We start from the raw sequence: 12,882 nt of genomic DNA, 5'->3' as shown, positions 1-12,882 counted from the left end.
TATTACAGAAGAAAATATCAGTGACTAGACGGTAAAGCAAAAGAAACTATCCAAAATGAAAGAGAGAGAAAAAAGAATCCACAAAAATGAAAAACAGGTGGCATCACTGAGCTTTGAGACAACTTCACGTGACCTAATATATGAGTAATTTGAAACTCAAAAGGAGATGGAGGTTGAGGTAGAAAACATAATTAAAGAAATAATAACTGAAAATATTCCAAACATATTAAAAACCATAAACCCATAGCTCTAAGAAGTGAAACCCGAAGCACAAGAAACATGCAAAAGAACACACTAGGGTACAATACAACCAAACTGATCAAAACCAGTAATAAACAGGAAATCTTAACAGCAGCCAGGGTTGGCGGTGTGTGGCATGCCAGAGGATCAAGAGTAAGGATGTCAGACAGTAGAGCATTTTTTAAATACTAAAACACAGTCAACTTAGAATTACATACGTGGCAAAAATCTCTTTTAAAACAAAGGTGAAATAAACATGTTTTTAAAAATACAAAAGTTGAAAGAATTTATCACCAACAGACCCAAACACATAAAAGCCAAAAAATGCTCTTCAGACAGAAGGAAAATGACACCAGATGGAAATCTCATTCTAAGCAAAAGAAATGAAGAGCACTGGAAATGGTAATTAAATGAGTAGATACATGTTTCTTTACTATTTAAATCTCTTTAAAAGGTATTTGAGGTTTAAATAAAAATAATGTTACAGTGCTTATAACATATAAAAGTAAAATGTGTCTCTTGTATGGTGTGTGAATTATATATTAACAAAGGTGTTTTAAAAATAAACACAAAACTTTCAAAATGTGTTACATGACAGCATAAAGACTATGAGAGGTGAAACTGAAGTATGGTATTGTAAGATTCTTATACTACTTGTGATGTCATAATGTGTTATTTGAAGGCAGATCACGATGTTTTAAAGATGTATTCTATAAACCCTGACACAACTGCTAAAATAACATCAAACAGTTAGAGAGATTAAATCAACAATGGAGGAAAGAAATACTGGATTAACCCCTTAAAAAAGGGAGGAAAGAGAAAACAGTGAACAGATAGGACAAATACCAAGATGATAAACTCAAACCTAACCATATCAGTAATTATTTTATTGGGAATGGCATAAACATTCTAATCAAAAGATAAACAGTATCAGGGTGGATAAAAAATAAGACCCAATAGTATGTTGTCTACAAGAGATGCACTTTAAAAATAAAGACACAAATAGGTTATAAATAAAAGGGTGAAAAAGGATATACCATAATGTCAACAGTCAAAAGAGAGTTAGATTGGTTATATTAATATCAGAATAGATTTGGGGACAAAGTATATTATCAGAGATAAATATTTCAAAATGATAATTGGGTCAAATAATCAACCCTACACATTTATGCACCTAATAGCAGAGTTTGAAAATACATGAAGAAAAATTAGACAGATTTGCAAGGAGGAGTATACAAATCCATAATAGTAGTGGGAGGGAGATTTCTGAGAAATGCTCATATTTAGGAAATAAACAATACACTTCTAAACAACCCATGAGTCAAATAAGAAAGCAGAAGAGAAGGTAGAAAGTATTGCTAAATGAATGAAAATGAAAACATGACATCAAAATTTGTGGGAGACAGTCAAATGAATGCTTAGAAAGAATTTTACAGCATTAAACATTTATAGTAGAAGAGAAAAGTCTCAGATCAATGAATTATTCTTCCACTTTAGGAAATAAAGCAAAGGTGGGGGGTGGGGAGGTAGATGAAGGAAGAGGAGGAGGGCAAGAGGAGCCAATGAAATCCAAAGTAAACAGGAAAAAAGGAAATAGTAAAGAACAGAAATAAAAATCAACCTGATCTTATATTTCCCGTAAAAAGCACAAGGAAACAATAAAGCAATGTCCACAAAGCACTTTGTTTCACAAAACATTACACCAAACAAGTTGCTATTTACATATAAAAGCAATAGGAAATAAATAAAAGCTCAAGAAAAGAGGGGTTTTGAGTCTTTTATCAGGGAGAAAATGTTTAATGGCAAAAAGCAGCCACTTGAAGGAAAATCAAAATAAACAATAAAGGAATGGGGGAAATGGAGTAAAGTAATTGATGGTAAGCATTTAGCTCATTTAAACACAGAATTAAGCCTGTAAGAATTACAGTTAATAGAACAAAATGCAAATGTTTAAACACTGTAAATATAAAAATAAAAGTAACTACAAAAAATCAAGAAGCAGGAAGAAACTCAGTGCTAATTTTCTCATTTTCATAGCATATTAATATTGCTTTAAAAAGAAATACATGGTTTAGAAAATTAATGACTCCAATTTCCTAATCTTTTTCACAAACTCTTCCTAAATATCATAGTCTTAGAGGGCTACTGTAGGAAATATTTCTCATAAGAGAAGAAACAGTCATATGCTAATCTGATGCTAAGAAGGTAAAGAGCAAGTGAGAATCATGTTTTCAAAATGTAATTAGCTAGTAACATAGCCAGAAATCCCCAAATACCTTCTAACAAAGAGTTTGCGTTAAACATGGAAAAACTGACTTTATGTGCCATAAGTGGGACACCTGCCATGAAGGTAAAAAAGATGTCAACACTTCATTTAAACCAAAAGAGAATACTGGTATACATATACTCCATTTCTGTTTTTTAATCAGGAAAGTTTTTTTCTGTGAACTGCAAGTTCAGTGCACTATGCGACAGAGAAAATGGTGAAGGTTCTGAATTTTCTTAATACGCAAGACCACTATTAATTTATAGAATAGGGAGAAGAAGAAGAGTTGAGTATGTAGATCTAGTTTATTTTATGTAATGCAGGTATCTTACTTAGGGAAATGTGCTATTTACATTGAGTTGCTTCTTTAGATCAAGAACCTGTTGTAATTAAACAGCTCTCACAGTATCAGCTTTTTGAACCTCCAAAGTTTATAATGATGATGTGGGATGACTGCTAACCCTATAGAACCTGAGTATAGAGAAGCCCACCTGATCTGTCGAAGTCAGTACAGATATATACATATATCTACTCAATCTAAACTTGTAGTTTTCTTACTAAGAAAAGACTAGATTGAATGCTCTGAGGTCAAAGGGTATAAAAGATTTAAAAGACCTGCCAAATGTCTGTGGAAGTATCATTGCATTTCAGAAGAGATTTCACAGGTTTTAATGAACAAGAATTATGCCCTTAGTTGTTAGCAAAATAAGTATTTATTGAATATTTACTAGAATATACAGCATCCCAGCTATCCACTATGAGTCTACTATTTTTAGAACTATTTTAAAATAGCCAAACTCTAAACAAACTATAAATTGACTGGCAATGTGAAAGAGCACTATTTTATTAAATTACTAAAATAGAAACTAAGAGCTAATAGCTAACATCAGAGATACCAAGTGGAATCCATTATGATATATGCCTCTGCCTAAATATACTACACAAGTCTCAAAAGCAATTCATTTTGTTTATTAGTTTGACCAAGACTGATCACTCTACACTTTATACAAAACTGCACTTGAATAAATAGTTAATACTACTATAAAAATTCCACTTAGCCACAGTTGGCTAGATGTGTTACAGTTACATAATGGTTAAAGCTATGAGTTGGTTGCAAGTTGGGTCTATACTGCTATAAAAATTCCATTCATGCAAACTTGGCTAGATGTGTTACATGTACATAATTGTTCAGTGAGTTTTTTCCAAGTTAGCTCATAATTTGGGGTCCAAATACGATATACTGACATGCAGGGAACTGTAATTGTCAGGATAAAAATATTTTTCTATCATAATATATTGTCATATTTCAGTCAGTAAACATAATTAACACTCAACTTTAAACCGTGTGCTCTTTGAAAGTTGAATTTTCAAATGTAAGATGATTTGAGATAGTACATAAACTCTCCTAAAAAGTCACACTACAAAAACATGCTACCAAGACATTATGATAAAATGAGACCATTTTGTGAAATAAAATAGAGCAGAAGATAATCAAGAGAGAAAATTTAAACATTTTGAAATGTTTTTCTCACATACTGTCAGAAGAGGTGACTTTCCTCTATATAATCTTCTCAATGTAAGCATTTCCTTGACAGTTATAAAGAGGTAGGATTTGCTATACACAGGAATCAATAACAACCTTGTAAAGCCTACAGCAGTGCACATAAACATGCTGTAGGAGACATTAACACTAGACTGAAAGAAATAATTATATTTTCAATAAACATGCTCCTACTGGATAATCAATTTTTTACACATCTTACCAGCTGTTTCACAGCTCAGGTAGTAAATGGCAGCAGCTGTTATATCAAAACCATACATTATATGCATATGAAGTGCTTTTAATTTTTCATAGGTATCTACTTATTTGTGATCAGCCACATTTAACTCATATTAAATAAAAACAAAGTATTCATGGGGTGATTAATTCTGGAGAAATTCTTAGTATAGTCTTATTTTAGAAATGAATTCTTAACCAGTTATTTTTATGTCAGAAGATTTAATAATTCAAATTACATGCTGCCCTTATTCTGAGATTTAAAAGATTTGTCACAATCAATGTTTCTGAAATATTAAATTAGAAGGTGTCATAGTAATTACTATGGAATAAATAGTAATTAATATTTTTTAGGCAAATAAGCTCAAAGTGTTTGCAGTGAATATTTATACTACTAATATTTCCCCACACAATGCATGCATCATTCACAAGTAGCCTAAAAATATAAAATGTAAATTTCCAGAATTACTTCACAAGATCTTAAGATTTGATTTAATACAGAATTTGATACTTGGGTTAAAAAACATCTATGTATAATGTATCCAAAAAGAGGTATATTTGAAGGTAAAAAATGCAAATTATGTTACCATAGAATGACTATATTTCTGTTCTGTAATTGTAATCATGAACCTAGCATATGCTTTGAGATGGGTAAATAATTTACAGGATTAGTAAAAGACAATTATTTTTAAACATACATCAGCTAACAACTATAATTTAGAGTGTAAATGTGTACCAGAAACTTGAATTAGGTAAATACTTACTGCTATGTAATAAACTCTTGCTTTTTCTACCAACATCCAGTTTTTCTCCATATCAAGATGTTTTTCTTTTTTGTAACAATTGGCAGCAGCAAGATTAGCTACAAGGGATCTAAAACAACAAAAAGAAAAAGTAAGTAGGTTTTATGTATATACTATAGTCAAACCTGTCATGTAACTATACAGTTAACATTTTCACAAGTTTTGCTTTACATTTTAATTCTTAATTCTTCACACTGCTGTATACTGATTTTAATAAATGTAAATAAAATTAATTTGTTTTGAAAACTTTTTGAAACTTCTCTGTTGCCTTTGAGATAAACAGAGACATTCATCTTTGCTCTAAATACCATCTGGCATTGTGAGAAACTGGTATTTAAGCTTTCTTGTCATACTAAAATGATAAGATTATCTACTTTGTACACTTTAATAGTTCAAAATGCAGTTAAGAAATAAAGCTACTACATCGTTATACACATATGCACACACAAAATATATATGTACACAACTAAAAACTTCAGTTTTTAAGTACCAACAAATTATACACTGATTATTTAATACAATATTTTAAAAGCCAAGTATGGGATTAATTTTGCAAAACACACATATAAATGTAGACCATATTTACTATGAGGAATTAATTTGCAAACCATTGCATTTTAAGAACTAGAATAAATTAAAATTACTTTTTATAGTTGAAAACTCCCTGTGTTGGTCCAGCTTTGCAGCTGAAAAATCTAAGCAGAATATTGTACATAAAATCTTGCTACAAGTGCCACATGGAACTTTTTATTATTGCCCATCAATTAAATGTAATAAAATAATTATTTACATTACAGACAAATAAATAAAAATACTTTTCCTCCTCACTGACACAGAAATTAGGGAAAAAAAACTGTCCATTTTTCACTTTTTGTAATCCAATGCTAATAGTTGGGGTTAAGTAAAAAAATCAATTCTCTTCCAAAACATATTTCTACCCAACCATATGCCAAGTGACTAACTGAAGGATACATTCTGTTTATGTTCAATTAAAAATTAATGAAACTAAGAGTAATATGCATCAATATATGCATATGCAAAATAACTTAAGTTACAAATTTAAGAATAATTAATTCTAATTTATTTTTAAAATTTTACTAACCATGACTTCAGCAAAATTCTGACAAAATGATTACTAAATAAAAGCAAACACTTCTGGCACAAGTTACTAAACTTTACTTTGATAATAAAACTACTCTTTGACAGGAAACTAAATAGTTCCTCCAAAAGAAAAATACTGGTGTTCCTACTATCCAAGTGTATCTGGTTCAGAGTTTGGAAGAGTTCCTAACCCTATTTAAAACAATTTATCCAAATATATTAGATCCCACAATTTAGACAATGAGTTAAATAGTGAGGGTTTCCCCCAAGTTCTCACTTCCAGTATCACCTAAATAATACTGATTCCCACAACCATAACAGGAGTATATAAATTAAGCTGTTGACATCCAGGATCCTAATATTATTATAACTTTTAAAAACAGCAATTTAGCATACAAAAACAATTAAGCAATTTTATTGTAGCCTGAGTGGTATCAGAGGGAAAAGTCGACCCATTTCTCACTAATGGGAAAACTCTGTATCTGCCTACTAAAGTTGCTTTTTAGAAAAACTGAAAAGGGGAAAGGTTCTAAATAAGTATATCTCAACGTTTGAACAACAGGTGCTTTTCTTTATTAAAACCTTAAAATCATAAAGTACTCCAACACTCAAAAAAGTTTTTAAAATGGCTTTGGAATCCTAATTATTTTTGAAAGTTATATTTTAGTTATATAATGACGCCTGTCCAGAATAGTGTCAGGTCTTTAACATACATTTGCAAGGTCAAAGAGTGAGCAAAAGTGAAAGAGGTAAAGAGGGGGAATGAAGCAAAGGGAGAAGAGATAAAGGAGAAAATAAAGAAAAGAAGACAAAGAGGCAAATAAGAAAGGAGGGAAAGAATGGGAGATAGGGAATGGGGGAGGACAGCCAATATTTCCAGCTTTAAGGAATGGAAAGTACCTAGTGAATCACTATTTAAAAAAAGATCAGGGGAAAGGTATAGCTCAAGTGATAGAGTGCATGCTTAGCATACACAGGTTCTGAGTTCAATTCCCAGTACCTTCTCTAAAAATAAAATAAATAAGTAAACCTAATTTACCCCCCCAAAATAAATAAAATAAAATATATACTTAAAAAATAAAAAGAGATCATCTTTGGTTATTCTAACAATATAGTAACTGGGAAAATTATTTTTTTGTCCTTTCCAAAGGAGAAAAAAGCTTGTGCTGATCAGAATATGGAAATAATGATGCTATATAATAATGAAGCAATGTATGAATGTACTGAAGATATACCTCCACATAGCTGCAAAAGGTACAGATACAGCCAATGCATGGAAGGCTCTGAGGGACAAGTTCACAGAAAGAAAAATGTTCTAATAAGCAAAGTTGCGGGGAAGTTATAGCTCAAGCGGTAGAGCATATGTATAGCATGCACTAGTACCTCCTCCAAAAAAATAAAAATAAACCTAATTACCTCCCCCACCGCCAAAATTAAATAATACGGTAAGAAATAAATGAAATATTTTAATAAGCAAGGTTGTATAGAAATGTGATGGGTTGTTTTTTTTGAGTGGTACACTACCCATGACTGAATTTGTTTAATATGGACAGATGACTATTTGGCAGAAATGCTTTAGATGACCTACTTCACATGAGACTGGATGTAATGTAGTATTTGTATATATATGTGTTTTAATATTCCAATCCCAGTATAAGGTGAAAAGAGCATTCTTTCTAATGCCAGTTCGGCAAGAACCTAGCTACAAAACATTGAAAAAAATGTTTTCCTTTTCTGATCCTAATGATAAAAAGTAGAGACTGGACTAGATCATCTCAAAAATTTCATTTCATTAAGCCTCATGAAGACAACAGCAGGTTCAGGAAAGTTAAAAAATTTATTTAAAGGAAAAAATGATATAAGAAAGAAGAGTTTATTAAACATTAAAATTAAGTATAAACGTGAGGTTCAAATTCCAAATTCAGATTTGAACTCAGATTTTACCAGTGGTTAAACAGTCAGTTAGTGCAGTGCTTCCTTTGAAATGACACTGACCTGTTGCCACCAGTGATGCACGCAGCACACGTTCCCGTCGGCTGCTCATTCTGCTCATAGTAATGAGCATCCACATGGGCTTCGGCAGCTTTTTTCTTCAGGATCTCCCCAAATTTATCTATCCCAATGCATCCAAAAAATGTTGCTGCTTTATGTGGCTGCTGAATCATCCACTGAAGAACAGAACATAAGTAATTTTAACGGGTCAGAAAAATAGAATACACAGTTCTGTATTCTGCCATGGATGGTGGCATAAAAGGGTTGCTTTGTTAGCAATAGTGGCTGTTATGAATGGAATTCCAGTCCTGTATCACCACTTATGATTACAAATTTGATATAACAACCACATAAAATCTTATTATACTGCTTTCAGGGGGAGAAAAAGAACACAGCGGTTAAGAACTCAGTATCTAAAGTCATATAAACCTCAGGTCAATACTGGCTTGATATAGAAAAATAATACTGAGTCCAAGGGAAGTAATAAAGCACTGTCATTAAAAGCCAAGAATTTATATTGAATACTGTGTGGATTCAAATCTTGCCTCTGCCAATAATTGGCTGCATGAGTCAGAGGATGTCACTTAACATTTCTATGCCTCATTTTCCTCATCTGTAAATGAGGCAAATAATTATAAATACACCTCATAAGGCCATTGGGATTAAATAAAGCAATTTAGGTTAACGTATATGCATTGCTGGGCTAAGTACCTGGCACACAGTAAATCATATATATTACCTGTCATTGTCACTATTATTGTCATACTTGTAATGCATAAGACTTAACTATGTTCAAACATAAGCTGTTTTAAAAATTCAGAAATACAGTGTTAAAAATTCTAATATTTCATCTTTTCATTAGTTTCATAAACTTTACTTTCTTTGTTATAAATCAATGACAGTGGATTTCTTTTAAAATGTATACTTTTCACTGATATGAAATATCTTTCATAATTAGTATCAAGTATCTTCCAAAAATTCCAGAGGTTTCTAATACATGTATTAGTTATTGTAACGTCACCAACTATTTTGTTTCTAACACTTATACTTCGCAAAATATTCAATATACAAAGTCAAAAGACATCAAAATTTTACCATATTCCCAAATATTTGGAGCATAAAAGAAATGCATGTGTATTCAAGAGTTAAAGGGATGAGGAAAAGTAAGAAAGTAACAAAGAGAAAACTGTAAGATACAGATATAATAACTGTCTGGATCTAGCAATCCAATCCTACTTCTAGGAATCTATCCTGAAGAGACATGTCTACAAATACAAAACAATCTATGTGTAAGTATTCTTTGAGACATTATTACTAACGGCAAAATGTTGGAAACAACCTTAATGTCCATCCATAGAAGACTGGTTGAAGAACATATGATAAATCCACTCTATGGAATACAACAACTATTAAAAAAAAAAATAAGGAAAGTTGTGTGGAGTAATTGCCAGGATATTTTTGTGAAATTAAAAGAAAAAGAGCAAAAGTGTGTGTGTATACTTTAAGAAAGAATAAGAATTAAGAACATATATATCCTTTTAGTATACAAACATATTCTTTGAGAATTTAGACATAACTTTAAGTTTATTTTGCTTATTTTGTAAAAAGAAACAAAGGAAGAATAAACTACGAGCTTTGAAGAAAAAAAGGTTTTCAAAGAGGGTGGGAGGGAATGGAGTAGAGGAACAGAAACAGATGAAAGACTTCTCTGAACCATTTCACATAAAATTTGACTTCTGAAATACAAACATTTTATATTTTTGAAAATGAAATTAAACTCAATTTGAATTTCAAATTCAATCAGAAAAAATTATAAAGAAATCAAAGAAAACATCAGATTGCAACATAATCACACAAAAAAATGTAAATAACTTTTAAAACATACTATAACTTTTCCATATACTAATATGAGGAACAAAAACAAAAACATCCTTCCATAGTAGGTTTAGTTGGTAATATTATATTGTGTGTATTGTACGATAGAGCAAATGAACATAAAGTTGTTTTTGTTGTTGGGAACAAGGCTTACACTGTAGAAGTGAAATACAAATATGGATAGGGTAAGGAAAGAAAGTTTCAAGCAATGAATCTAAGATATACCATCTTAACCAAATGATTTAACTTAGCATCATCAATAAGGCAAGAAACTAACATTATATGCCCCCTGCTGTGATACGAGAAATACACAATATCACTTATCTATTATTTTTACCAAAAATGTTTAACCTGAATCTAATCATGAGGACACAATCAGATAAATCCAGACCAACAATGGCACATTTTAGAAGCAACTGGTTTGGATTCTTAACAGAAGGAAAAGCCTAGAAAGACAATCCCCCCACTCTAATCAAAGAAAAAAAAAAAAAAAAAAAAAAGAAAAGAAAAAAGAAAAGCGGGAGGATGAACTTCTATAGATCAAACTAAATTAGAGAAATATGACAAATACATGTAATGTGTTATCCTTACTGGATCCTGGATTGAGAATAAAATCAACTACAAAAGACACTATTAGAACAACTGCTGAAACTGCAATATCAATTATAAATCAGAAAATAGTACTATATAAATATACTTTCCTGAACCATTTTGAAGTATTTAGCCCCTATTTGGATATCACACTTATCTTTATTTATACAAAGAAAGAGAAAACAAATGTTGAAATGTTAACAATTGATAGGTCTAGATGACAGGTATAGAGGAGTTCATTTTACTAGCTTTTCTGTAGATTAGAAAAATTTCAAAATTAAAGGGTGGGCCAAAGATATTGTAACTAAATCACTCCATTTAAAAATAATAATAATTTAAAATGAACTCTGTCTTTGATATTATCAGTCAGTTTATTAAAATGAGTAAAACACATGAAGTAGTTGATACCTTAAAATGCATCAATAACCACACAACAGATTTTAAATTCTTTAAAACACACTTAGGGAAAGTGTAAATTCAACAGCAGAAAATATCTGTGTGTTGCTCTATAATTTACTTTTTTGTTCATGTAGAAGCATGGTTAAATGATTAGCCATGTCTGCTTAATGTAGTAAATAACAAAAAGACAAAGTCAATAGCAAATTTTAGTATGATTACTTAAATAACTTAATATGCCGTCAAAATAATTGGAAACATCAGTGAAAGTGAAGTTACTATGATGTAATTCAGCCTACTTATAATCAAAGTTCATGCGTTCAAACTGTAGTGCGAAAAAAAGGGCTATATCAACTCACTACCAGGCTTAAATCTGACATAACATTTTCACAATCAGGATTTAAATGAATTTAAATGTCTCCATTACAAATCAATACTACCTAAACACGCAAGACAAAAAAATAGACAAATAATAGAACTACTCAGCAGGCTGCTGTAATTCCACTACTGAATATTTCATCACAGGAAACTGGCTAACACTTGGCTATTTCTGATAGGAGCATACTGACAAAACATGAGAACTTTACGCTTGGATCAGTGATTTCTACTCAAAAGGCAGTCAATCTAAAATGGGAGTTTAGTAAGCCAAATTACACACACAGAAGAAACAGAAGCCATGTTCACTGCTTCAAAGTACTTAATAATCTAGCTGTATAAGTCAAGATGTGATAACCAAGAAAGTTTAAACAGATTAAAAATATCAATTTTTGGCAAGCTTTAAAATTAATTTGCTAAAAGTTTATGTTAAAATTTTAGTACATCTCTAATTTTGTCTCAAATACGTGTTACCAACACATACCAATCTGTTTCCTACCCTTCTGACATCCAATCAGCAAACATTTAATACATGTGTATTAGAGAATAAACTGATGAAAATGACAGTGTCCCAATACAAAGCCAAAACCATTATATTTTTGGAGTCTCCAAAAAAGAGATTCAACCTTGTCCATAACCTGATTATGTTGTTTCTTTTAGGTAAAACAAACCACCCAGCTTCTCTTTGTTTCTCTAAGTACAGGACCTCCTTAACCACCTATCTTTAACTTCCACTCAAGTCCTGAGGGAGAAGCAGGGTCCAGAATTACCCGTGTGCTGTGAATAACTAAAAACAAAACCAAAAGCGAACAACTACAGAATTTTCAGACACCGGGCAAGAGGCAGAGGTGAACTGTAATCTCTGACAGAAAAGACAGAAGGTGAGTCCTGACATCATGCAGGCTCTCTGCCAGGAGGCAATTTCCAAACTACTGTGTGGGGAGGAACAGGCCAAACAGAGCCTGGCATTCTCACTGAAATGAGGGGACAGAGATAAGTGTTCAAGGAGGGTCAGGAGACTAGAAATTGCAAAAAAGAGTTTCAGAGAGAAATGAGCTGAAATTCATACAGAGTAAGTCTAGAGGCTTTGGCTGGGGACCAATCTAAGCATGCTTAAGGAATATATGAGATCACAAAGAATCCATATAAATGCTGTAGGATTAAAGAGTGAACTTACCAAGGTCTCGGGATTCAAGATCAATATACAAAAGTTGAATGTGATTCTATACACTACCATGGAACAGATAAAAGTTAAAATTAAGAAAACAATGTCATCTACAACAGCATCAAAAATGAAACAGTCAGGACAAATTTAAGAAAACATGTGCAAGACAGAACAACACTATATAAGTTTGCTGAGGAAAAAAAAATCTATATAAATGGCAGGCTATATACTATGTGCATGAATTAGAAAACTCAGTATTCTTAAAATAAACAATTCAATTCTTAAAATAGTCATTGCAACC

The 12,882-nt window shown here is 31.5% G+C and overlaps 1 protein-coding gene across 3 annotated transcripts in view; it reads right to left on the bottom strand.

Moving 5' to 3' along the window:
* ADK (adenosine kinase) overlaps positions 1-12,882 on the bottom strand; it is a 413,194-nt gene that overhangs the window by 206,041 nt on the left and 194,271 nt on the right. For all 3 annotated transcript variants that reach the window (XM_006173420.3, XM_032491568.1, XM_006173421.3), the window contains 2 exons: positions 8,183-8,355; positions 5,048-5,156 (listed from right to left, as the gene is read on the bottom strand). In XM_006173420.3, coding sequence (XP_006173482.1) covers positions 5,048-5,156; positions 8,183-8,355 — 282 coding nt within the window. The remainder of the gene's footprint in view (positions 1-5,047; positions 5,157-8,182; positions 8,356-12,882) is intronic.

Source organism: Camelus ferus, chromosome 11 (genome assembly GCF_009834535.1).
Source record: "Camelus ferus isolate YT-003-E chromosome 11, BCGSAC_Cfer_1.0, whole genome shotgun sequence".
Lineage (NCBI taxonomy): Eukaryota > Metazoa > Chordata > Mammalia > Artiodactyla > Camelidae > Camelus > Camelus ferus.
Note: the sequence above shows the minus strand (reverse complement) of the source record. Positions and strands in the feature narration are given on the sequence as shown.